Source organism: Balaenoptera physalus (assembly GCF_965194825.1).
Source record: "Balaenoptera physalus genome assembly, chromosome: X".
Classification (NCBI taxonomy): Eukaryota; Metazoa; Chordata; class Mammalia; order Artiodactyla; family Balaenopteridae; genus Balaenoptera; species Balaenoptera physalus.
In genome coordinates, this window is record NC_138903.1 from 11,639,779 (window position 1) to 11,666,642 (window position 26,864).

Sequence of the window (26,864 nt, forward strand, 5' to 3'; positions counted from 1 at the left end):
GGCTACCGACCTTTGCAGGAGTCGTGTCTTTGGAGGCGAAGAGGGAAAGCCACACTGTAGAGCCACCAGGAGGGAAGGGAGCAGAGCCCTGGGGGCAGCCCCTCTAGGCCGTTATGAGAAGTTTGCTCGAGGTGGGAAGGGAAAAGATAGGGTGAAATCTGGAAGGAGATACACGAAGAGCAGAGTACCAACCAGTGGTGACAAGAAGAATGATCTGGACTCCATTTCTACTTTGCTTGTGAAAGAGAATGTGTTAGTCAACGGAAGTAAACTCCTGTACTAGGCGTCAAACCAAAAGGCCAGGCGCTTAATGTCAGATGTTAGATTCAGCATCCCTTCATTCACTCATCACACTTGAATCACAGCAGAACATCTTATATAAAATACATCCTGGGGGCTTCCCTGGTGGCGCAGTGGTTAAGGATCTGCCTGCCAATGCAGGGGACACGGGTTCGAGCCCTGGTCTGGGAAGCTCCCACATGGCCGCAGAGCAGCTAAGCCCGTGCGCCACAACTACTGAGCCTGCGCTCTGGAGCCCGCGAGCCACAACTACTGAAGCCCGCACGCCTAGAGCCCGTGCTCCGCAACAAGAGAAGCCACCGCAATGAGAAGCCCACGCACCGCAATGAAGAGTAGCCCCCGCTCGCCGCAACAAGAGAAAGCCAGTACGCAGCAACGAAGATGCACTGCTGCCAAAAATAATAAATAAATAAATAAATAAAAATTTAAAAAAATAGATACCTAAAAAAAATTTTTTTTAAATAAATAAATTAATTAAATAAAATAAAATACATCCTGGGCTTCCCTGATGCAGTGCAGTGGTTGGGACTCCGCCTGCTTCCCTGATGCAGTGCAGTGGTTGAGAACCCGCCTGCCAATGCAGGGGACATGGGTTTGAGTCCTGATCCAGGAAGACCCCACGTGCCGTGGAGCAACTAAGTCCGTGCGCCACAACTACTGACCCTGCGCTCTAGAGCCCGCGAGGCACGACTACTGAAGCCCGCGTGCCTAGAGCCTGTGCTCCACAACAGGAGAAGCCACCACAATGAGAAGCCCGCGCACCGCAATGAAGAGTAGCCCCCGCTCGCCGCAACTAGAGAAAAGCCCGCATGCAGCAACGAAGACCCAATGCAACAATAAATAAATAAATAAGTAAATAAATAAATAATGAAAAATAAATAAATTAAATAAAATACATCCTGAGACATAACTATGGATAAAAGTATATGTTGGGCCAAGTTAATGAACTTCTTAACCGTTCTTTCCCAATTCCAGGGCTGGTTTAGTACCGACGAATGCCTTAATTCTAGTTTATTCTCACTGCAAATTTGAGTCAATACACATCCAATCCACATATTTACATTGTTGTGTTTGTAGCGTAGTTTGGGGATCGTAACGTTGAGTCGTGCTGTAGAGGGTTGAGATCCCTGTTGGAGAATTGAAGCATGCCTCTTGCACAGCGTTCGTAATTACCTCCATGTTTACTGAATTTATATACTGAGAAATATTTTACATAACTCAATGGCTTGCTGGGGGTGTATGCTATCAAAACAGTGATTTTATTTAAATGTACATTTTTGAAAACATGCCCCCAAAGAGCCTGGCCTGTTAGAAGGGTACGCAGGCCCAGCAGGGGCCTGAGGCAGGCACCTGTGCCCTGAACTTTTTCAGTGCTAGGGCAAACCTTGATGGGGCGCAGTGGAGGGTGGGGAAGCCAAGCAGTCCAGACTAAAGCGTGCATTTCAGTTTATCAGTGTCATATTGGCTGTGGATATTTGTAGCAGATGTGAGTCTTACTCCATAAATTCAGGCATACAAGGTAAGTCGCGTTGCTTTCTCTAAATCAAATTACATCTGAACCCAAAGCCCCATCCCACTAGGCTGTGTGGCGGGGGGATGGCGCTGCGTGGGATTCAGTCTCCGTTATTTGCTCACACAGGGTTGAGTGAGGGCCACCCTGCCCAGGGTGGCCTGAGCATCTGAAAGGCTAAAAGTGGCACAGACATTAAAAGATGGGCAGCACATCTTCCCTTCATCGTGAGGGCCCTGGAGACCCACATTTTGTGCACCCACGTGGTTCTGCAAGTGACTCATCTCTTCAATTTCCATGCCAGACTGGACCCAGAAAACTTTACTGGAGTCTTGCTCCTGGGAATCCATCCTCCATAGGAAGTTCGGGCAACCGTTTCCCACCCAGGGCTCGGCCACGAAGACACAGTGGTGTGGCTCCTAGTCCTGGAAAATCTCACTTTCCCCCTCATTCCTTCTGCTTCTACCCCTCACAGGCACCTCACTCCACCTTCTACTGGCTTAGCCTTCTCAAGGAGGTTAAGCCTGCGGGGGGCAAATATCAGCAAGGGGATGTCTTGTAGAAAAGTCTGCTTTTGATTTTTATATCCCAAATCTCCTTGACAAAAGAGAACATAAGAAGCCTGCCTGAATTTTTTTTGTTGTTCCAGACTTGGCAAAAATGCAGTGGAAAAACAGACACAAATTAGGATGTCAATTTGTTATCCTGATATTTATTTTTTAGTTATCTGGGAGTATCAGTCAGGGATTTTAGTGATGGGAAAGCCACCGCATCCCAAGATCTAGACATGCCTCCCCTCATTATCCCACCCATTGCAGCTGCTGTGAGGGGTCTGCTTTTCGGCTCACTACTTTTAAAACTTATCCCAAAGGAACATCTTTCTGAAAGCAGTTCCTGCCTGAGAAGAGACTAGGGGAGGAAGAGACTTCTGTATCCAGTTGTGCTATCACTTGCTTCTCAGTGATAGCTTGTCTCCAGCCATTCTCAAGAAAATGAATCCAGGGAGCGTAAGAAAACAGAGAGTAGCCCGGGCAGTGGGCATTCAGTCTGTCTTTGCCCCCATTTGTCCTTCTGAGGCTTCCACTTTTCTCTTTGGAGAGCCAGGGAAAGCCGGACGCACTGGTCATCACGCAAGCCTAAAGTTGCTTCATCTCCGCTGCCCTGAACACTGCTCTGTGATTATGTTATGTTCACGGGGAGTATTCGATTCCTTCTAGCCTGGTTTTCGAGAAGAAAATCATATTATTCTTTTACTTTTGCTTTTTTTTTTTTTTTCTTTAAATGGGAATTCCAGAATTTCCTCTTAAACCTTACTCTTCTCAGCTTTCCAGGGCTTTCCAGCTTCTTTTAGGTGTTGCAGTGACCCTGTTTTCTCTGAATGTAATTCACTCAGTGTAGATACCTGGCATCTGGAAAATATATTATTATATATTCAGTGTCAAAGCCTGTTTCTATGCAGTAGGGACATATGAATTTAGTCCAGTTTAATAGCTATTAAATAGTGGGACTTTATCATTGCTTTAAATATTTTGAAGTAATTTTTTGTTCCCTCTCCATTATTAGATCATTTTTGAAGCAGAACGTGGCAAGGGCAAAACCGGAGAAATTGCGGTGGATGGCGTCATGCTGGTTTCAGGCTTATGTCCAGATGGCCTTTTATCTGTGGACGGTTGAGTGTTACTGTTGTCTTTTGTATCTTTATATTTGGCTTTTTATGTCATTTCTCTCTTTTTTGACATTATATCATAGATCCTCCCCCCATTTTAGAAATACAAAGTGAAAAATTGTGATGTATCAACAGAATCATTATTGTAGGATGCCTTTCTTGTACAAGATATGCCAATATTTGCTTTAAATATAGTACCACTGTGTCTTCTCATTCATTTCTGAGTCTATAAAATGTGGATGTGTCAGTTCAGCCCTCCTCCCCCCACCCCAGTACATTTCATGTGTCTACATGATTTGATGAACCACTTAATATAACATTTCGAGAATTACAAAAAAAAAAAAAAGCACAGAGAAATGTTTAACTGTTTGACTTTTATGGCGCTTCTTGGAAACTATAACATCACAGATAGACTTTTACCTAAGTGGCTTGGCCTGATCTTTTACAACCAAATTTGTATATTTAAATTCTTTGTAATAATAATATCTAAATAATCACCTTGTGTCATAGTTTCTAAGTAAGAAAATGTGTTGTTGATTCTGTGTTTAATTATGTGTATGGTTATTTGCTTTGCTAGAAAATGTGTTTTTCATTCTTTTCTCTATGGAAATACTTAGATATATATATATTTATTTTACTTACATTCTTAAAAATTCTTAAAATTACTTGCCATTATGGGAACACATGACTGCTTTATTAGGCCTCATAACTGCAATGCCAATTAGCGTAAGTTGTTGAATTCAAGGCCTCAGAGAAATACCTAAAACCAAATTATGCTAGTAGCCAGGTTCCAAAAAAGACTAATGCCTCCTTTCCTGTTTCTCTTTTCTTCTGAATTCAAGAACTGCTTTGTGTGGTAGTGAATCCTGAGTGTATTCCCTGAGGATGAAAGTGTATTCTGTTTTAAGATTCTAGGTCAGAAAGAGGTTCAAGAGAGCTCCGAAACAGAAGATTCCCCAGATATTTGCTTGTTAGCCTGAAAGCAACGAAGTCATTGAGCTGTAAAAGGAAGGAAAGCAAGAAGGTGTCCACTTACTAATCTTTAAAATTTGTAGCCTTACTCTTAGAGTTTTTTTATACTGAAACTCTTAGTAATCCTTCTTCTTTGTCTTTTTTTTTAAAGTAATCCTTCTTCAACAATGTTCTCTTTAATACAACCAACACATACAACCTCTTAAGATGGTGGGAAAAAATACATTGTTCTCCCTTAGTGTGAAGTTCTTTGGCCATAGAGTCTATACAGGACTGTAGCTGTATGTGTTAGGATAACTGCTAGTTATAGAAACCCCCAAAACAGTGTTTCCAGGGAGACCAGATGGAGAAGTGCCTGGCTCAGTCAAATCAGCCCACAGAGTTGCAAGAGGTAATAAAATAGTTGTGTTAAGATGTGAAAATTTGGGGTGGTTTGTTATACAGCAAAAGCTAACTGACACAGGTGGCTTCTGACACTGTGCTAGAACTTGAACAAGGACCCCCCAACCCCAGCCCCCATCTCTTCAGTGACCAAGGAGATTTGAGAGCATAGTTTGGCTTAGATTAAAGGAAAATAGAGGGGAGACCTTGCAGTAAAGGACAGTGCCCCAGTAATCCAGGTTACAGGAAGAGATATTGAACCAGAAACGAAATAGGGAGGCCTGCAATTATGTTACGTATGGGGGAGAAAATCAATACACAAAGATGAGTTAAATTGAATAATAATATTTCATGTTTCTGTAATATCTGTAGCAGAGACTTCTAGTTGCCTACCCAATATCCATTCTCACCTTTTTCCTTACTAGTATAACCATATATATGGGGGGAATGCAATGTGCTCAGCTAAAAGGCTGTATTTCCCAACCTCTCTTTCAGATGGGGGAGCCCACTGAAGTCATTGGTGGGACTTCCAGGAAGGATCATTAAAGAAGGCTCTCGGTTAGCAGCCCCTTTTGCCATTTCCCTTCCTCCTTCTTCCTGCCTGCAATGTGGTTGTGAAGGCAGGAGCTCTGGGAGCTGCCTTGTGACCATGAGGGCAAGGGCCACAGCCTATGGAGGAGTACATAGCTGGAGGAAGCCTGGGTCCCTGATGACATGGTGGCATGTCTACCCCATCCCATACTAGTCGCTGCTTGACATTAAGTAAGATAAAAATAAACCTCTCTTGGCCTATCTAGGATTTCAAACGAAACACAATCCAAAGTCAGGTGACCATTCTTCCCTGACCACTGGTGGGCTCCCCTGCCATTTCTACCACAAGACCACAGTGTTTGGGACTAACTTCTTGGACCTTAAATACCAACATGTTATTTTGAATTGCAGTCAACGGCCTATAGCATCATGGACCTCCAGCCTGCAGTAGCATGGAATCATACTTGGGTTCCTTTGGGGAAACTAAGGTTGGATAATTGAGCCATGACTCCCATAGATGTTGACCCTGGCATCACCCAGTGTGCAGCTGCCCCTTGTCATCCATCCTCTGCCACGCTCTCATCCCCTCACTGTTATGGGCTCCCTCCTCTGGACACTCACGCCCACCGTTTCTGCCCCCTCCCCCATCACACGTACTCCGTTGTCTGGTAGACAGACTCCGTCTCTCCCCCTTAGCGGAACTGAGCTCTCCCAGGGCCGCCGCTCCGCCTGCGTCCAGGTCACATGAAGCTGCTCCTCCTCCCCCACGGCACTCTTTTCAGGGGCTGGAGTTGAGGGCTGCATCCTCGTTGCTCCAACTCTTGTCCACAGCCTCTTCTTTCTCTACTTGCACGTAAAGGCCACTGTTCCTTGAAGGCGCAGTTAAATAGCTCTTTGGCCCTCCGTCCTTCTAGCCATAGTCGTCAACCATCGTGGTGACATCTAGCCACATGACCCATTCAGAACCTGCCCTCACAGTTCTTTGACCTCCTCTATTCCAGTAACCATCTTCTCCTCCTCAGTCTCTGCCCTGTGGCCACCCCTTGAACTTGATCATCACCTCTGAGCTCTTGAACTCCAATATCAAACTCTCCTGATTGATCTGGCTTTCTCTTCTTAATCTCCCCATGCTTATCCTTTGACCTTTTTAAAATGAAACCCCCATTCCCTTGACATTTCCATTTTCTCCCCACCTCTTGGTTTCTTCCTGGTTTGACTCTCCTCTCTAATAAGACACAACCTAGACCCCAAGGCCCACCATACCTTCAAAGACACCCTCGCCACTGCCTCCCCAAGGCCCGTGCTCTGGTGTCTTTCTGCCACAGCTGCCAGGCAGAGCCCCAATCTGGATCAAGCCAACTGCTTTCTTTTCTCCATCTTGTCTCCAGGCTGTGAAGCACTGTGAGAGAAAAGGACAGACTGTGTAGACTGGGTCTGCAACAAAACCAAGATCTTCAACCTGCCACAGGCCCTGAGTGCTGCCCAAATTTCTTACCACTGAATGGTGCTGCCTGTCTGCTGGTATAGACTAGATTACCTTCACCAGGATCTACCACGTCCTCCAGCCTCACGAGTGTATATTAACATTGAAATAACAATGGCGTGAGCCCCGTTTTTGCCTCCTCAGGAGGCTGAATATCAGCGGCTGCCCAAAGCACTGAGTTAAAGATTTTGAGACCACATCTGGGCCTCTGTCCTAAGCAAGGAAGGGTACTGAATGACCCCTGCTTCTCGGGCACTTGATGCCTCCCTAAAATTGCACTGATCTCTAGTGTGGCCTGATGTAGCCTATATTTTTGGTACTTTTCTTTCTTTCTTAGGCACAGAATACTTGTGGGATGACTCTGGAATACTTTTACCTGAAGATGTTTACAGATGTCAAGAACTGTTCCCCTACTTGCAAGCTAACAAGTTGGCCTGTCACAGTTTCATAGATATCAGTAGAAAACACGAGACTCCTGGGTCAGAGGTGGACTTTATTATCCACGGGACAACAGGTAGCACGGGCCTCAGGGTCACACCACTGCCCCTTGTCCCTGACCCCGAGGCTCAGAGGGGGTGGGGCAATGCAGAGGCGGGTCCAGGTGGATGCCAGGTACCCAGTGAGTTTGTGTCACAGTGAGGAACTCTGAGTTGAGGAAAGCCCCAATCTTATAAGGGGACCAATCGCCAACCTGCCCAAACATTGCCCCAGAAGGAGATGATATTTTTATCTTTGTCAGGAAACAAATCTGCTCCTGAGAAATAAGATACTATCTCTATTCTCCCAGGCTCTACCAGCATCCTTGATAAGATAGTACAGAACAAAAGCTGCCAATGCCTTTGTGCAGACGATAGGTGGAAACACAAGAGGCCCATGGAGAATGGCTTCCCAAAATCAGACTCTTATTACCTTTCAGGGATCAGTGAGATGAGGTGATGGCAGTGAGACTGGGTAGCAAGGTTGGCTTCTTATAAATTTATAGCTTTGCAGATAACATTCTCACCTTTGATACTACTGCTTTCTTTTTCAGGACTGCTATTTAAATCTTGTTCCAATCAGACCATAAGATATCAGGTAAATTAGTTTCTGCAAAATAAACAGAGAGTAAAATCATTCTACACTGCGGCAGAGAACTATCAAAATTTTATTTTTTATTTTTTTAATTTAATTTTTATTTTACATTGGTGTATAGTTGATTTACAATGTTGTGTTAGTTTCAGGTGTACAGCAAAGTGGTTCGGTTATACATACACATATATCCATTCTTTTTCAGATTCTTTTCCCATATAGGTTATGACAGAATATTGGGTAGAGTTCTCTGTGTTATACAGTAGGTCCTTGTTGATTATCTATTTTATATATAGTAGTGTGCATATGTTAATCCCAAACTCCTAATTTATCCCTCCCCCTCCCCCTGCCTTTCTCCTTTGGTAACCATAAGTTTGTTTTCAAAGTCTGTCAGTCTGTTTCTGTTTTGTGAATAAGTTCGTTTATATCATCTTTTTAGATTCCACATGTAAGTGATATCATATGATATTTATCTTTCTCTGTCTGACTTCACTTAGTATGATAATCTCTAGGTCCATCCATGTTGCTGCAAATGGCATCCAAAAGTTTTAGAATATGTTATAATTTGATAACTTTCCTCCAATAGTGGTTATTTGTTTTTGAATCAAGTATTCTTGCCTTTTAGAACATTTAAGAAATCTGACAGGGGCCAATTGGATAATGACCATTTAGCATCATTTCAAGTAAATGCAGTTCTTTTGGTAGGTGCAGTGCTATCAGACTGGCAATCCAAATCCCTAATAGTTTCTCCCCAAGCAAGAATGAGGGGCAGGGGTAGTAGCTAGACATGTTTCCCTTTTAAAAACTGGCTTTTATAGAGAAATGCCCCTAACCACATTTGCCTGTAGATTGTTTTCAAATTCCTTTAACAAGCTTGAGGCCCTTCAAGAAGGCTTAGACCGGGTCAACATTTAAAAGGCCACTGTAAATGAATTCGACCTTTTTTTTTTTTTCTCTTCCAGTCAGTAAAACAGTGACTGCAGATGCCAAATAGCTGCGTTCTGTGTCCATTCAAAGCATCATCCTGGCGCTGTGTGGATGCAGCTTCATGCTGTTTGGCCAGGAAATGGCAAGGCAACAAACAATTTTGGGATTCCTCTAAATGTGTATAAATAAGGGTCCTTTTTTTTCTGTAGAGAATGGAGTTGTAGATTGGAGTAGTTACTTATGACCTCTGGGGAACTCTTACATCTTTAAACGCCCTGTCCTGCTTCATAAAAATTCTATCCTTAGCATACATGTGAAAAAATTCTGTACAACAGTTTATAAATAGACTTAGAGGCAGTAGTAAGGGGTGGTGAGAGTCTGGCCTGGAGCTGAGAAGGGCTGCCCCGAAGTGGGTTTAGGATAAAAAGTTTACATATGCATATATTTTTTTAACATCTGTATTGTAGTATAATTGCTTTACATTGTTGTGTTAGTTTCTGCTTTATAACAAAGTGAATCAGCTATACGTATACATATATCCCCATATCCCCTCCCTCTTGTGTCTCCCTCCCACCCTCCCTATCCCACCCCTCTAGGTGGTCGCAAATGAGGTATCACCTCACACCGGTCAGAATGGCCATCATCAAAAAAATCTACAAACAATAAATGCTGGAGAGGGTGTGGAGAAAAGGGAACCCTCTTGCACTGTTGGTGGGAATGTAAATTGATACAGCCACTATGGAGAACAATATGGAGGTTCCTTAAAAAACTGAAAATAGAACTACCACATGACCCGGCAATCCCACTGCTGGGCACACGTATGCATATTTTTGACAAAAACTTGTCCTATGTATATCTCTAACCAGTTTGGGAGTGTTACAGAAATTGTTTTCCACTTCTAGGTTGTGGTTTTGTTTGTTATGGTTTCTGCCACCCTGTGGCCACTTCCTAGAGCATGATGAGTGCTGGATTCAATGAAATTAGGTAAGAACTAATTACCCCTTCCTTCTCAGTAATTTCTTTGAGAGCCTATTATGTATTGCACAGACAGTGTTGCTCAAAACACATTTGGAAGTGCCTTCTTCAGGTACAGAAATCATACAGAAGATGTGGTGTGTCGATTTATGGTCATGCGTCATTTGTGACGGAAAACAGTACATGTTACCAACCCAGAATGCCAGTCCTAGGTATATACTCAATAGAATGCATCGTGGCACTTTCTGTAATAATCACAGTGGAACAACTCAAATATCCATACTGTCCCTTGTGAGCAGAGTGGATAAATAAACTGGTATATTTATTCAATGAGATATTACCAAGAAATGAGAATGAACAAACTAATGCTACTCACAGCAACACAGATGAATTTTTAAAATGTGGCATTGATCAAAAGAAGCCAAGGGAATTCGCTGGCGGTCCAGGGGTTGGGACTCCGCGCTCTCAGTGCTGAGGGCCCGGGTTCAATCCCTGGTTGGGGAACTCAGATCCCACAAGCCTCGCAGTGTGGCCAAAAAATTAAAAAAAAAAAAAAAAAGCCAGAAAGTACATACTGTATGGTTCCACTTACATAATTTTTTTCCCCTCTTCACTTACAAAAGTTTTGAGATCAGGGGAATAACTCTGTGATGGAGAAGTTTGGACTGTGTTTACCCTTGGAGAGGGTGCTGCAGAGGGAACACAAGGTGGGGGGACTTCTGGGGGGAGTGGCCATTGTTTCTTGATGCTTTTTAAAGGGACATGTTCACTCTGTGAAAGTCTTTGAGCAGCACACTTATGATTTCTGCCCTGACTTTTCTATATATGTGTTAGACTTCAACAAAACATTTACTTTAAAAAGTAAAAGTATTACCCCCCCCCCCTTTAAGATGAACCTCATCTATGTGACTTGCTGCCAGTTGACTTGGGACACCTGGAGTGAATTCGTCTCTTAATACCAGGCGGGTTGTGACTGAAGGCAAACGGCACTGGAGTCTTGAGGAGTCATTCAGCAGGAGCTGAGGCCTGAGGGTTTCCTTTCCTGCTGCTCAGGAGCCTGGAACGAAGGCTCACCTTCCCCACATCTATTGCTCTTCCTGCACAGGGATAAAAGTTTCTGCGTCCCCTTTCCTATCCCTGTTACTGTCCTTTTAAAAATATTTTTCCTCCTCAGTTTGAGCTGCAGGCACACAGCTCCCCCGCTGAAAGGGAAACACTTTCTTCTTGCCTCATTCGGTTTCCAGACCCTCTCTCAGAGTTCCAGCAGTGCCCCCTGCTGGCAATTTACGTGCATGTGTGTGGCTGCCAGCGGGCAGGCAGCAAAGAGGGCTGTCTCCAGCATCTCCAGCTTCATCCTGGCTCCGTTTCTCTTCTCCCCAGTGTCTTGCGAACTCATGCTTCTTCTGGGTACCGAGAACCTTCCAATCAGTCGCCCGTGAGATCTTGAAGAATCTAATCTTGCAGACCTCTCATTCTCTCCCAGTTCACCCCTATCAACATTTACTTGTTCAAGTCCCATTCTGCTGATCTCTGACAAGTAAAGAGAAACGACCCTTATAAGAAAACTCAGGTGTAAGGAGTAAAGAGCTGGCAGTTGTAACCTTCCCTAAGTAATATTTGCTCTTTTGTAAAAGCAGCTTCCAATGCCTTCATACAAAGGAACGAGTAAGAAGGTAATTTCAGCACCGTGTAAGATCAGGAATTCTCTTCTGATGACTCAAATCACACAGCTACATTAAGATGGGCTGAGTCAGTGTTTGCTTGTAGCAAGAACAGAAACAGACCTCCACTAACCTACAGCAAAGGGAAATTACAGTAAGGAAACAGGAGTGTGCAGGTGGATGGAAAGACCAGAAATCCAGCCTTGGAAATGAGCTGCAGGGTTAGAAGCAGAACAATGGGAAAAAGCCATTGCTGATCAGGAAGCCACCATCGCAGGAATAATCTCTTACTATGTTAGTCTCCACATTACTGTGCTTGAAATTCACATTCCAGGAAGGGGTGTGCCATCAGCCCCGCTTGGGTCATGTCGCTGCCCCCTGGCTAGGGCAGAGCGGGGCACCCAATGGCCTGTTCTGAAGGTGGGCTGAAAGCCAGGTGGCGAAAACCCACCAAAGTCCACCACGTAGACCCCGTCACATAAAAGCTGGTATTGAGCACATGTAATTGTCCCAGCCAACATACCAAACTAAGTGATTTATTCTTGTCATAACTAAGGAGTTGACGCCTTCATTCTCTTCAGCAGCTAGAAAACTAGGTGGTGTTTGGATCTGGTTTGAAATGAATAATAAGTAGCAAAAACAGTATTGTATGCGCCAAATCATGTGGCAAGTACAATGCGTTAGGTTGTTATGGGGGAAAATGAGGCTGAAACGGAAAAAATGCTTCTCTTGGGCACCATAAATCAGAATGGTACACTCCTGGCCAAATGTGTCTCCCACTGAAGACTTAGAAGACCTGGGATGAGCATGGTTCCCCTTTGTATTGTCGTTTCTGATGAATGGTCCCTTCTGGCAGCACGCCCAGGTCATGTGGGAAAGGGGGGCTGTGGATGGTGTGTACAGTGGCGAGTCCATGAGAATAAGCCTTGAGGCTACAGGGTGCGCGCACGAAAGACAAAAGAAGCAGCACAGACCAGTGGTTTTCAGTTCAGTGCTCACATCTTGCTCCTCAGACGAACTGCTGTTACAAAACGACCTCCTTTTAAAAGAAAAACCTGAGAACCAGAATGCGGTGAGGCATTTCACGGAGCAGTCCACATCCCTGGCAGACGGTTCCTGCTGGTACCAAGCCACTCGGACAGAGTGAAATCCCAGCGCGTGGGCTTCGGTTCAGATTTGTTAACCACAGTGCGGGAGGCAACTGAGTAGACAGGCAGAGGTGTTTGAGTTGGCATCCTTTTATCCCATCTCTTTTTGTACTTTTTCTCCATTTTTCTGATTACATGGAATTTTGAAGCATCCCCAGTAACAAACTAGTATAAATATTGTTTTACTGCCTCTGAATTTCCATCGTATGATATGTACCACCAACTGATGGAAGCCAGGCTTCCTTCATTCTCTACCAACCTGTGGCCATAAATCTAGGGTACAATAACTTACATTCTAGAGAAATGGCAAAATGGGCAAATGGTGTGGGAAAGGAGAATAAGAGGTATGGAAACGAGCTAAAGATTACTCTGAGGGGCTTCCCTGGGGGTGCAGTGGTTGAGAATCCGCCTGCCAATGCAGGGGACATGGGTTCGAGCCCTGGTCCGGGAAGGTCCCACATGCCGCAGAGCAACTAAGCCCGTGAGCCACGACTACTGAAGCCCGTGTGCCACAACTACTGAAGCCCGCGTGCCTAGAGCCCATGCTCTGCAACAAGGGAAGCCACCGCAATGAGAAGCCCGCGCACTGCAACGAAGAGTAGCCCCCACTCGCCACAACTAGAGAAAGCCCACACGCAGCAATGAAGACCCAATGCAGCCAAAAATAAATTTATGAAACAACAAAAAGGATTACTCTGGGTGCAAGAGGATGTTAAATGGGACTTTTCCTGACTTGGAGTTTCACCCAAATCTGAGCCCAGTGTTAAGTGCCCGCTGGGTACTTTTATAGAGAGATATGCTAGACCATCTTCACAGTACTAAGTGGGGAGCCCAACACTATGTCAGGCACCCATGGCCTGTCACCCCTTTTCAGCTGATGTACAGGAGAAGGCAAAATTGGAAGATGGCCTTTAGAATTCTAGAAGCTTCCTCCCGCCTTCCCAGCAAGTGGAGGGGAACTTGAGAGAACCACTCAGAGAAATTGACAGGTGCTCCCGAATTGAACTGAAAGGGACAAGAAATGGTGCATGACTCTCCCAAAAAACTCAACAGCTGAGCCAGCTGGGACTGCTTAAGTCTACGTACGACTGCAGAGGGAGCGGCCTCTGCTTCCAGGGCTTGGTGGGGGCAGAGCTGCTGGGACTTTGCCAAGGGCTAAGTGCACATCAAGCAAGTAGCTGGGTGGTTCTGGAAGGACCTCGCCCAAGAGGCCTGTCTGTGGGTGAGCTGACCCAACAGAAAAAGGCTGGGTGGGACGTGCCACCAAATGCAGGAGCTGGTGGTCAACCAGTGTATCATCTGAACCAGAGAATGGGTAAGAAGGGGCCCCCCAGCAAGGGGTGGGGTCTCCAAAATACCCCAAAGTGAGCGCACAAAAAGAACAAAAGAGGCAGCCTTTGGATATCAGCACACAGAGAGCTCCAATACCAGGTAGCAACATCATTAACTGAATTCGTTTCCTGTGGCTGCCATAAAAAACTGGGTGGCTTAAAACAACAGAAATGTATTCTCTCACAGTTCTGGAGCCACAAGTTCAACCTTAAAGTGTTGGCAGGACCATGCTCCTCCCAAAAGCTCTGGGGAGAATGCGTCCTTGCTTCTTCCAGCTTCTGGTGGGTCTAGGAGTCCCTTGGCTTGTGGCTGCATCACCCCGATGTCCACCTTAATCTTTACGTGGCTTCTTCTCTGTCTCTGTGTCTTCTCCTTTTCTGTCTCTTCTAAGGACACTTGTCATTGGGTTTAGGGCCCACCCAGGTAATCCGGGATGATCTTAAGATCTTTAACTTAGTTATACCTACAAAGACCCTTTTTTCGAATAAGGTCACATTCACAGGTTCCAGGGTTAGGAAGTGGAAGTATCTATCTTGGGGGGTGGGGGACCATTCAATTCACAATACTAATCAAATAAGACCTTTCTACCACTCCTTCCTTCTCCTGCCCTCACCCTGGGGAGACTAGAAAATAGCGCAGGAAGCAGAGACAGGGTACAGTAAGGAGAGTGAAGAAATTAATCCACGTGTCTTCCCCTTTGCTGGGCCACAGAGTTACAGATCACACCTGAGCTGAGCGAGGGTCAGCACTTTGAATTGGTTGAGTAATAGAAGTTCTGATATTAGATTAGAATGGATTTAAGAACCTAAAAATAAGATTGTTTCTTTATACCTGAAAGTGACTGGAAAAGCTGTGGGGAGGCAGGGGAAGGGGAACTGGATGAAGGTTGTCAAAAATACAAACTTCCAGTTATAAACAAGTAATAGGGATGTAATGTACAATATTATAAAGATAATTAACAACCGCTGTATGTTAAATATGAACGTTGTTAAGAGTAAATCCTGAGAGTTTTCATCACAAGGAAAACATTTTTATTTTATTTTGTATTTATATGAGATGATGTTCACTAAACTTATTGTGGTCATCATTTCGTGATGTATGTAAGTCAAATCATTATGCTTTGCATCTTAAACTTATACAGTGCTGTATGTCACTTATATCTCAGTAAAACTGGAAGGAAAAAGAAAAGCTGTGGGATTTGCTCAAGCCTCAAGCTCCAGCCCTAGAGCAGCCGAGGGGCAGGAGAGAGCCAACAGAGCTTGTTTCAAGGCAATGGTGAGAAAAAATTTAAAGTTTCTTCATTCTTACACCCTACAGAGCCCAGCCTGTTCAATAAAGTAGATTAATAGGTGTCTCACTTTGTTCTTGTGATAGAAGCAATAGCCTTTTGAAACTAGTCTCTGAGGTTACATCCAGGATAAACTTGCGCTGTTTCAACAGTTTTTTAAATGGAGTAGCTGCTGCTGCTTTACTAATTACAGCTTTAGTCTTGGTCCTGTCTTCCCTCCTCCTAGGTAAGGTTTATTACGTTGCTCAATCATAGAACCACCCTGCTTCCTGACAGCATCCAATCCAGAGCAAAACCCTGCTTCCTTTAACCTTCCCCCAAGTTACCCGCCAGTATGGGGTCAGCAAAGAAGGCTGCCACTTTCTCTAGTTCTACCAACACTGTCTTTATTGGACCCTTGCAGGTAAAGAATGCGTACAGGTGGGAAGTGCAGGATGCACAAGGCTACTTAATGAATGTTTTCTACTTTCATATCAGCTGATGCATGCCAAAGGTGCAGTAGGTACTTGTTGAATTAATTACTGCGTTAAGTAAATAGATAATTCACAGTTTTGTCAAAGTTTTGTCAACATTTAGCTGAGCGCTGTCTTGACTGGAAGCAGAAAGGGTAGGTTGCAGAGTAGTTCAACACACTTCGATGCTCAAAGGCTAGCTTCTTTCAATTCAGGGCCCGGTGCGGACCGTCGGCCCCAGACCACAGGACCCCATACTGGGAGCTGCGGGGGGTGGGGGTGTGTGGCGGGGATGGGGGGATGGGGGATGGGGGATGGGAGGTGGCCCTGGGCCCCTGGGCCGCCGACCGCTCTGCGCAGGCGCCACTTCCCTAGCACGCGTGCGCTGGGTCCCGGACAGTGTTCTCCAGTCTGCGGGCTTGGATTGGTTGAGCTTTCGTGGTCCCGCCCCGGGTCCGGAAGTTCTATCTGGACGCCGAGGCCTCCCGGGCTTCGCCTGTGCTTCTCGGTGAGCTATTCTCTGTGTTCGCGGGCGTCTCTGTCACTGCAGTCAGGCGAGTCCTTGTTCCCAGTGGAAGCCCACCCCTGCTTGGGGAGGTTCTCGGTGTGCCCAGGGCCGGTAGACCGGAACGTGCCCTCGCCCTCACCTCTCCTCCAGCCGAGATCTCCCGGGTGGGCCGCTCTCTCGGGGCCGCCGCTGCCTGTGTGCTGGGTGCCAGGCTGTCACCCTTGGACGGCTTGCAGCAGGCTTTGCTTGTCGCTCCACCCCACCCACTGGTACCCGAACCCGGGCCGGAGTGGGCCCTTGTGCAGGTCCCTTCCCCTCGCTGCACCTTTGCTTAGGGGTCGTCGTAAGGCGAAAGGGCCCTAGAGCAGTACTGCGTGACTTCAGAAACTGCGACGCCCCTACCAACATTTGGCATCGTTTCTCTCTACAGAGGAAGGGGCTCCCTGTGTAGCCGGAGAGATGTATGTGGGTTACGGCTAGAAATTTAAATTTTCTCTTTAGATCTTAGATCTAAAGATCTAAACAGATCTAGGTTATTGCTGATTTGTTACCAGCTTTTGGAAATTTCTCTTTGATCTTTCATCAGGTTTTAGGGCGGATGTGTGCACTTTTTCCATATATCCGTAATGCCAGTTAATATTTACAAGGTTTTGTATGCAGTCAACAGATGTTTAGGGCCTACTGTTGTTGGCACTGTATAAACTGTTTTTAATATGTATTCAGAAGCTAGGAGTATAGGTGTGTATCTCAGCATTATCTGTACTAGCATATGCTCTAGAACTGTGTTGTCCAGTATGGTAGCCGCTAGCTACATAAGGCTCTTGAGTACCTGAAATGTGCCTAGTCCGAATTGAAATGTGCATTAAGTGTAAAACAGCGAATTTTGGAGAATTAGTATGAAAAAGACAATGTAAACTATCCCATTTTTTTTTTATCCATCAACGTGTTGAAACAGCAATATTTGGGATACACTGGGTTAAATAAAATGTATCATTAATTTCACCTGTTTATGTTTTTTTACGTGGCCACTAGAAATTTTACACTGTATCTTTGACTTGCATTATATTGCTATTGGACAGCACTGCCCTAGAAAGGGGTCAGCAGACTATGGCCTGCAGCCAAATCCAGCCTTCCTGTCTTTGAAAAAGAGATCTGTGGGCGCGAAGCCATATCCATTCATTTCTGTATTGTCTGTGGCTGCTTTTCCTGCTCCAAAAACAGCAGAGTTGAGTAGTCCGTACAGAGGCTGCATGGCCTGCAGAGGCCAAAGTATTTACTATCTGGCCTTTTATAGAAAAAGTTTGCCGACACCCTGCTCTACAACAATGCCCGGTATGGTAGATATAAGTAAACCTTTTCATTGTAGTCCTGTGTAATTGTCAGTTAGGCTTAGTGTGTGTGACATAGTTCTAAGGACTTTATAAGGACTCTCTCGTTTAATTCTCATATTAATTCTAGGATGTTGAATTTCCCCTCCCCCCCCCACAAACTTGACACCCCCTACTTCTGGGAACGGTACCTTCTAGACCCTCCTTATCCCCAAATGGCTTGACTCCTGGAGCCCACCTGATTAGCCCACAGGAGGCAGCATGCTTCTTTTTTCTTTTTTTTGAACTAGAATATTTTAAAATGATTTTCTGAACTAGAATTGAGGTGAGGTTGGGCTCCCGTGGAAGAAGCCGAGGGGCACTGGGCTTAGACGCAAGTGGGTACAAGCAAGCTGGTCCGTGGTGAAAAGGATGACGCTCACAAGCAGAGAGGAGAAAGTATTTGTTGAGTCGTAGGAAGCCCTGGCCAGGTGTTTGCCAGGTGTGTATCGGTGAATGAAACAGACGTTGTTCTTCTGTGGTCTTGTAGGGAAGGCAGACAATACAGAAATTTTTTTAGTGTGATATGCACCATGAAAAAACAACCAGTGTGCAAATATTTGATGTTCTTAATAGGTTTCCTCATCTGTAAGATGGAGCTAAGCGCTATACCTGTGTCGCGGTTTTTGTGAGGATGGAGATGGCGTGAGTGTGTACGGCACACAGAGTTGCTCGATGTGCACTGTCTTCTGCTGTTAGAAGGTAAGTGTGGGAATGACTGTTCGGGACTGGCTGCATCGTGGCACTTAGGACATTGCAGTCACCGGTTGTGGTTTGTAGAGAAGGTTCTCAGGTGAGTTGTGCACAGCCAGCGTTTTTAATATTTCCTAATTTAATGAGGCTCCTCTAGCAAAATGCGAAGTCAGAGAGATTGTGTGTGTTCAGTGTGGGAGCAGGACGGGAGCTGCCTTCGGGCTGATGGCAGCAGAGCTGGGTTGGTCTTGCTGCGGGAGGGGGGTTGTGCCTGTGTGTACAGGGCAGTGGTGGCAGCGCTGGTTTAGATCACAGTCACCCGGAGAGCTGCAAAATACCCAGGCCTACCCGCAGAGATTCGAATTCATTCTGTCTGGGGTGAGGCCCTGGCATTGTTTTTGCTTTTGCTGTTTAATTTCTCCAGATGATTCAGCTTGGCAGTCAGGAGTGAGACCCACTCCTGGTGAGAGACAGGCAGGCTCAGGGAGCCAATGGGGCAAAGGCATCGAGCTGGGAGGTGGAGGTAGGCAGTGTCTGTCAGCGATTCAGCACGATCACAGTGGAAGCTGGAATGGGGCTTTTCATTACCTGGCCAGGGACCTTGGGCTCCATCCTGAGAGCAGAGGGGAGCCTCTGAAGGGCTTTAAGCAGGCAAATGGGGGACCCTCTTGCTGAGATCTGTACTGGAGGATGATTCCTCTAACAAAATGTCGTGAATCAGAGTGAAAGCAGCGAAGAAGTAATTGGAGCCGGCCAGATGGTGGGAAGCCCAGGTTTGGTTTCTGTATTCCTCCTACGTGTGTCCCTTAGCAGCGGTGTCTGTCCTTGTAATTGGCCAGCTTCTTGTCTGTATTCCTTCCGCTGGGCTGTCAGCTCCTTCAAGGCAGAGAGTAGCTCATTAGGCTCAGCATTTATCGTGTATGAGATACATAATAGATATTTATTTATTGAATGAACTGTGTAGAACTCTAAACTGGACACACAGCCTACTTTGTCTTTTTGTGGCAGTTCTCACAATTTTATATTCCAGGTGCTTCCACAGTGTAGCCTCCTAGGGCAATAAATTGCTTTATATCCACGTGACTGTCCCACAGGGAGAATAGAAAGTTGGACAGCATTTAAATGCTGTTAAAAATATGGAGGAGAATGGGAAATAGTATGGTGGTTCCTCAAAAAATTAAAAATAGAATGACCATATTGATCCAGCAATCCCACTTTTGGGTATATACCCAAAAGAATTGAAAGTAGGGTCTCAAAGAGATATTTGTACATTCATGTTCATAGCAACATTATTCACAAAACGTAGAAGCAGTCTAAGTGTCCATCAGTGGACGGATGGATAAACAAAATGTGCTCTGTCCATACAATGGAATATTATTCAGCCTTGAAAAGGAAGGAAGTTCTGACACCTGCTCCGACATGGATGACCCTTGAGGACATTATGCTATGTGAAATAAGCCCAACACAAGAAGGCAAATACTGTATGATTCCACTTATATAAGGCATCTAAAGTAGTCAGATTCATAGAGACAGACAGTAGAATGGTGGTTGCCAGGGGCTGCAGGGAAGAAAGAAATGGAGAGTTGTCGTTTAATGGGTGCAAAGTTTGTTTTGCAAGACAACTAGCGTTCTGAAAGTTGGTTGCACAACAGTGTGAATGTACTTAATGAACCGTCCATGTAAAAATGGTTAAGATGGTAAATTATATGGTATGTGTATTTTACCACAATTCAAAACAAAAAAATATGGAGGAACAGTAAATAAAAGGACATATGAAGGGGCTTCCCTGGTGGCGCAGTGGTTAAGAATCCGCCTGCCAATGCAGGGGACATGGGTTTGAGCCCTGGTCCGGGAAAATCCCACAGGCTGCAGAGTAACTAAACCCGTGCGCCACAACTACTGAGCCTGCACTGTAGAGCCCGTGAGCCACAACTACTGTAGCCCGTGTGCCTAGAGCCCGTGCTCCGCAACAAGAGAAGCCACCGCAGTGAGAAGCCTGTGCACCACAACGAAGAGTAGCCCCCACTCGCCGCAACTAGAGAAAGCCCATGCGCAGCAACAAAGACCCAACACGGCCAAAAATAAATAAATAAATTTATTTAAAAAAAAAAAAAAAAAGGACATATGAAATGCAGAGCAGAGTGCTTATATATGAAGCCATTAACTTCTGTAGATTTCCACGAGCAAAGGAAAAGTTTTACTGTTAAGACAAACAGTGCTCCCATCGCCCTGAAGCCCTGAAGCCACAATTAAATTCCCCTTCAGAATCTCCTTGAAGCTCTGACCCTTCATTGAGAAATTCGACTTGAGTTAAATATTGCCTAACCTCGTTGTGGGCACTCTAGACTGGTCTCTTATTAACTACCTTGCTGACATCCAGCCAACTTCAATCTGGCTTGCTTTCTTTGGTAGTGATGCATATAGAATGAGTATAGACGCGGGTAGGATGAATACTTGTTAGGAAACTTTCCCACAGCTGGGGGGGAGGGCTCAAGTTTATTGAGCTGCTTGAGACCTTATCATTGTGACGCCCCTGCTTGACTTCCTCCAGATCCCAAGATCTCAGGCAGACAATGCTGAGAGCAATATTCAGCAATCGAGGATGTGTATTTTTAATTTTTCTCTGCTGTCTTGCCTGATCTTTGTTTACTGAGCCTTTGAATCTTAGGAAGACCTCTTTTACTGTTTTCAGTCTTTTTTTTTTTTAAATAAATTTATTTATTTATTTTTGGCCGTGTTGGGTCTTCGTTTCTGTGCGAGGGCTTTCTCTAGTTGTGGCGAGTGGGGGCCACTCTTCATCGCGGTGCGCGGGCCTCTCAGTATCGTGGCCTCTCTTGTTGCAGGGCACAGGCTCCAGACGCACAGGCTCAGTAGTTGTGGCTCACGGGCCTAGCCGCTCCGCGGCATGTGGGATCTTCCCAGACCAGGGCTCGAACCCGTGTCCCCTGCATTGGCAGGCAGATTCTCAACCACTGTGCCACCAGGGAAGCCCCTTCAGTCTTTAAAAGTGGAATTTAATGAAATAATGCCATTTGCAGCACCATGGATGGACCTAGAGATTATCATACTAAGTGAAGTAAGTCAGACAAAGACAAACACCATATGATGTCACTTATATGTGGGATCTAAAATATGACACAAATGAACTTATCTACAAGACAGAAACAGACTCACATAGAGAACAGACTTGTGGTTGCCAAGGGGGAGGGGCGATCGGGGAGGGATGAATTGGGAGTTTGGGGTTAGCAGATGCAAACTATTATATATAGAATGGATAAACAACAGGGTCCTACTGTAGAGCACAGGGAACTATATTCAATATCCCATGATAAACCATAATGGAAAAGAATATGAGAAAGAATATATATGTATAGCCGAATCACTTTGCTGTACAGCAGAAATTAACACAACATTGTAAATCAACTATACTTCAATAAAATTTTTTAAAAAACTACATAAGTAAATGGGCAGGGCTATGTTCCAATAAAACTTTATTTATAAAAAAATAAATAATAAATCTTCATTCTGATCATTCAAAAAAAGAAAGTGGAATTCAAAAAGGAAAAACAATGATCTTGAAGTACCAATTCTCGATAATTAGAAAATGCCACTTAAGATCCAGAATCAATGGCCCATTGAGTTATTGCTAACTGACTTTAAAAAAGAAATAGAGAAAAAAAAGACTGCCCAGGCGGTAAAAATGCAAGACCCAGAATCTTGGTCATCTGAGCTGTGCAGTGGGGAAAACCAGTAGGAACCTCAGAGGTGTAGTCATGGGTACTTAACTGTTCATATTTGGGGATAGAGTTTGAGGGGAGATGGAACTGTTTTCGATGCAGCACTGGACTTCTGAAGAAATCGTGAGAGCTGATCTGAATGCAGAGCCACCGGTGAGGTGAGGCGGCTCCTTTGTGCTGTCCTGATTTCAGAGAGTGGTAGAAGTGGACTGATCCGTTTACCATGCCATTTTCCAGCGGACAAATATCTTAAATGTATAGGGTTTATCATGAAATCGTATTAGACTAAGAACTTCTCTGATTAGGAAAACAATACATACACATTAGAGGAAATTCAGAAAAGAGTAAAAGAACAAACAAAAATCACTTAAAATCTTGCCATTCAGAAAATGCCTCTGTCTGAAATTTTTTGTATCTATTTTTGGCCTTTTCTTGTCACATGTGATTTTTTTTTTTTTTTTTTTTGTCACATGTGATTTTTAAATAAAATTTGGATCAGACTCTAGATGTTGTTTTTCTTTTTCTTTTTGTTTATTTTTAATTTAAAAAAATTTTTTTTTTTTTTTTTTGGCTGCCCCACATGGCTTGTGGGATCTCAGTTCCCTGACCAGGGATTGAACCTGGGCCCTCAGCAGTGAGAGCACGGAGTCCTAATCACTGGATCGCCAGGGAATTCCCTAGATGCTGTTTCTTAATTTTTATTATTTAAAAAAAAATTTTTTTTTTACCATGCAGCATGCGGGATCCTAGTTCCCCAACCAGGGATCGAACCCGTGCTCCCTGCAGTGGAAGCACGGAGTCCCAACTGCTGGACCACCAAGGAAGTCCCTAGAGGCTGGTTGTAAATAACAGCTTTGTTCAGATACAGTTTACGTCGTACTGTGTGGTTCACCTGCTTGAAGTGTACAATTCAGTGGTCTTTAGCGTAGTCACGGCTGTGCACCCATCACCACAGTCCACTTGAGAGAAGACTTTGCACCTCCCCCAAGAAAAACCCTGCACCCGTTAGTAGTCACTCACTCTTCATTCCACCCCACTGGATCCCCCCTTCCTTCCATCCCAGCCCTACCACTAATTTACTTTCTGTCTCTATAGATTGGCCTATTCCAGACATTTCATGTAAATGAAATCGTACAATACGTGGTCTTCTGTGTCTTTAATTTAACATAGAGCTTTGAAGGCTCATCCATGTTGTAGTCTGTATCAGAGTTTCCTTTTATTGACAAATAACATCCCATTGTATGGCTATACTATGTTTTGTTTATCCACTCCTCAGTTGATAGACATTTGGGTGGTTTCCACTTTTTGTCTGTTACGAACAATGCTGCTGTGTGCAAGTCTAACCATTTGGGACCTCATAGTTTCTTCTAAGTTTGCAGGAAGTTCTTACAAAAACAGCTTCCACATCTCTTATTTCCTTAAAGTAAATTTATAAAAGTAGAATTGCTGACTGCAAGGACCTTACGTTTTACAGCCCTTGTCAGATGGTGTCTAGGAAGACTGCATTAACTCTCTCCGTAATCACTTCAGCGTTGTTAGCCTACGTGTGATCGGTGATCGTTTATTTAATATCACGTGCTATAAAATGAGAGTCCGTGGAGTGTTGAAAAGACGGTATCCCTGCCATCAAGATGCTTATGTTCACGTTTAGACCAGATGGGCAGATACAGATCCAAGGGTATTTGGTAGGCAAGGTTATGTGCATTACGTGGAGAGAAAAAGAGACTGGTTAGATAAAGTGAACATTTGCCTGCCCAGGATGAGATTCACACAGACATAACCATTAAGCAATTTTTTACACCTAAAAGTTAAAAAAAAAAAGAAGAAAAAAGTTAATGGAACCAAACTCTGGCCTAGGGACCTGTTAGTCCAAAGTCATAAATCCTCTGGACTACAGAGTCGGAACCTTGACCCCGTTGTTCAGGAGAGTCAGATGTCAGCACAGTGTGGCCTGTTGACTTTGCGGCCCATCTGACCTGGATCCAGCTGCCTCCCAACCTGTGCCGCTTCATCGTTTCTTTAGATTCCTCGGGACTTCTAAACAGCATCCACTTTTGGCCCTGTTTCTCATGCTTTTATATTCAGAAAAGTACTACTTCAAGACTGTAACATCAGCAAGGAGTTCAGTGAAATAGCTGAACATGGGGGAGAATAGTCCAGCCTCCTCAGCCTTCCCCCATTGACGCTGACACTGGCATGTTTTCATCCCCAACATAACCACCAAATTCCACAAAAAGCAGTTGACTAATCTTGATTTGGAAAGATCATTCATTTGTAAAATTAGAGGTGGGAAAGTTACAGCAGATCTTTCAGCACGCTTCTTTTAAGCAACTGTTAACGCAGAAGCTATTTACAGGGCCATATTTTTTTTTTTTAACTACTGAGAATCAAACTTTTGAGGCTAAACCATACTACATGGCAGATTGCATTTCCTAATCCATTGCACCCATTTTTATTACAAACTCTTTCTCTGCATAGGTAACCGGCACAGAGTGCTGTGCTCCTATCAGGAAGCTGCGCCTGGCAAACGCAAGTTTGAGAAAACGGAAACCTCTTTTTTCTTTGCAGCCGTAACAAGATGTCTGACAAGAAGCAGATAGCTGCCAGAGCTTCCCTTATTGAGCAACTGATGTCTAAAAGGAATTTTGAGGATCTGGGCAACCACCTCACTGAGCTAGAAACTCTGCGTGTGACTCCGGAGCATCTCCAGGAGACAGGTGTGGTCAGGGCTGTGTACAGAGTCCTCAAAAACTGCCCCACGGCGGCTTTGAAAAAGAAGGCCAAGTGTTTGCTGTCAGGATGGAAAGCTCTGTATAAGGATGCTCGCTGCAAGCCCCGGGGCAGCCCTAAACTATTTCCTCCAGGTGGAAATAAAGAAGAAAATCAAGGACTTTCTCCTGACCCAAATCAGGATGAGATACGGGGCAGCTCCCGCTGTCATTCTCTGCACGCATCCCAAGATGTTGCAGGAGCTGTTGAAAGGATCGTGCCAGAAAATAGCCCTGGTGGAGCGGAGCCTAAGGCAGCGCATCTCAGGGCCGGTGACCCTCAATCCCCCGACGAGAGAGCGAGTGAGCAGGCAGATCCTGCAGCACCCGTGAGAGCCAGATGCACAGAGCTGCTGTATGAAGCTCTAACTAGTCCTTCCACAGAGCAGCCCAGAGCCGATCTGTGGCACAAGTTTGCACGAGAAATCGAAGAGCACATTTTTACCCTTCACTCCAAGAACCTCAAAAAATATAAAACTTGCATCCGAAGCAAAGTTGCCAATCTGAAAACCCCCCACAAGTCTCACTTACAGCAAAACTTGCTCTCTGGGACCATGTCTCCAAGGGAATTTGCCGAAATGACCGCCATGGAAATGGCCAGCCACGAACTGAAGCAGTTGAGAGCCTCCTACACGGAATCTGGCATACAGGAACATTACCTGCCCCAAGTGGTGGAGGGCACGCCGACCAAGAAAATAAAGTGCCGACGCTGCGAGAAATTCAATTGCCAGGTCACCGTCATCGCCAGAGGGACACTCTTCCTTCCAGGTTGGGTGCAGAATTCAAGCCCAGATGAAGAAATGATGACCTATGTAATCTGCAATGAATGTGGGGAGCAGTGGTACCATAGCAAGTGGGAGTGCTTGTAATTGTAATAAATGTTCTCTTAACAGATAACTGGAGTGATCCCTTTTATTCATACCACCCTTTTACGCTTGTTTTTTAAATCTTGTGCACACTATTTTTTTTAATTGAGGTATAGTTAATTTATATATATATATAAAATAACCTATAATGGAAACACATATGTATATTCTTTTTCAGATTCTTTTCCATTATAGGTTTTTAGAAGATACTGAGTATAGTTTCCAGCGCTCTACAGTAGGTCCTTGTTGTTTATCTATTTTATATATAGTAGTGTGTTAGACACACTACTCTCAAAACTATCCTACGAAGAAGGAAAGAAGGTTGTTTGCTGAAGCTCACACCACGGTCACTAAAAGTTGATAGTTTGGGGAAGGAGAGTAGACGCCTGTTTGCATTGTGCTTAGTGGCTACTTAGTACTTTGCTGTACTCTGAGTATGCTTGGGAACAGCTTAGCATAAGCTAGGAGCCCGTTAGAAATGCAGACTCTCCCGCCCCGTGCTTCTGAATCTGCATCTGCATTTTGGCAGGATCCCCAGGTGATCCTGTTCAAGGTCATTGGAGAAGTGCTGCTTCTGCAGTAGGCCTGTAGTTCCCAGCACTGGCTGCATATTAGCAGGATCTGGGGAGCTTTGAAAACCCACAGAGCTGAGGACCCACCCTGGGACAACTACATCTGGATCTGTGGGATGCAGCCCAGGCATCAACATTTTGGTTTTAATTCCTCAAGTTATTTTAAGATGCAGTCAGAATTGAGAACTACTCATCCATAGGCTCTCACTTGATCCTTGTGTCACCTTTAAGAAAAGAAAGTTATTCTATACACTTCACAGTTGAGGAAACATCCACAGAGGTGCCATGACTCGCCCCAGTGACACACCATAAATAGTCAAACTTGAACTGCTGCCGGATTTTCTTCCTTCCAGTTCCCTGTCCGAGACCGCTTCAGTATTGACTTCTGAGAAATACAGTCCTGGAGATGTGGAACTAAATGAATCGTGTCTTCAAGCGCTAACATAGGGGAACAAGAGCTTTGTTATCGTCCCCTCTCTTTTCTCTTCTCACTTTACAGGTCTCCCGTGGACCCTGAAATTACCCTGTGACGAATCCCACGGTTAGAATCTTATTTCCAGTCCTCTTGCTCAGTCGAAGGAGTCACGTATTTGTTTCCTTCACACAAGTTCTCCAGGGTTTATAAACTCCTTATGACATTAGGTTTCTGATGGTAGGGA

The 26,864-nt window shown here is 44.8% G+C and overlaps 2 protein-coding genes and 1 pseudogene across 7 annotated transcripts in view; all 3 read left to right on the forward strand.

Annotated features, from left to right (window-relative positions):
* EGFL6 (EGF like domain multiple 6) overlaps window positions 1-3,809 on the forward strand; it is a 62,499-nt gene extending 58,690 nt beyond the window's left edge. For both annotated transcript variants that reach the window (XM_082447154.1, XM_082447155.1), the window contains one exon: window positions 3,374-3,809. In XM_082447154.1, coding sequence (XP_082303280.1) covers window positions 3,374-3,484 — 111 coding nt within the window. In that variant the 3' untranslated portion in view covers window positions 3,485-3,809. The remainder of the gene's footprint in view (window positions 1-3,373) is intronic.
* Window positions 1-26,864, forward strand: part of LOC309652782 (aldo-keto reductase family 1 member B10 pseudogene) — a 151,765-nt pseudogene that overhangs the window by 119,866 nt on the left and 5,035 nt on the right. The window lies entirely within an intron of this gene.
* TCEANC (transcription elongation factor A N-terminal and central domain containing) lies at window positions 18,151-25,664 on the forward strand. 4 transcript variants are annotated; one of them, XM_082447244.1, is made up of 2 exons: window positions 18,151-18,271; window positions 24,478-25,664. In XM_082447244.1, exon 2 carries the CDS (start codon window positions 24,578-24,580, stop codon window positions 25,634-25,636), a length of 1,059 nt encoding a protein of 352 aa, XP_082303370.1. In that variant the 5' UTR covers window positions 18,151-18,271; window positions 24,478-24,577; the 3' UTR covers window positions 25,637-25,664. The 4 variants fall into 4 exon arrangements, with proteins under 4 accessions (XP_082303370.1, XP_082303371.1, XP_082303373.1 ...); XM_082447245.1 differs by having other exon boundaries at window positions 24,568-25,664; XM_082447247.1 differs by having other exon boundaries at window positions 18,232-18,362; window positions 24,568-25,664.

What these genes read in the sequence shown, in the direction of transcription:
- TCEANC (XM_082447244.1), top strand. Translation starts at nt 24,578, where the DNA reads ATGTCTGACAAGAAGCAGATAGCTGCCAGAGCTTCCCTTATTGAGCAA.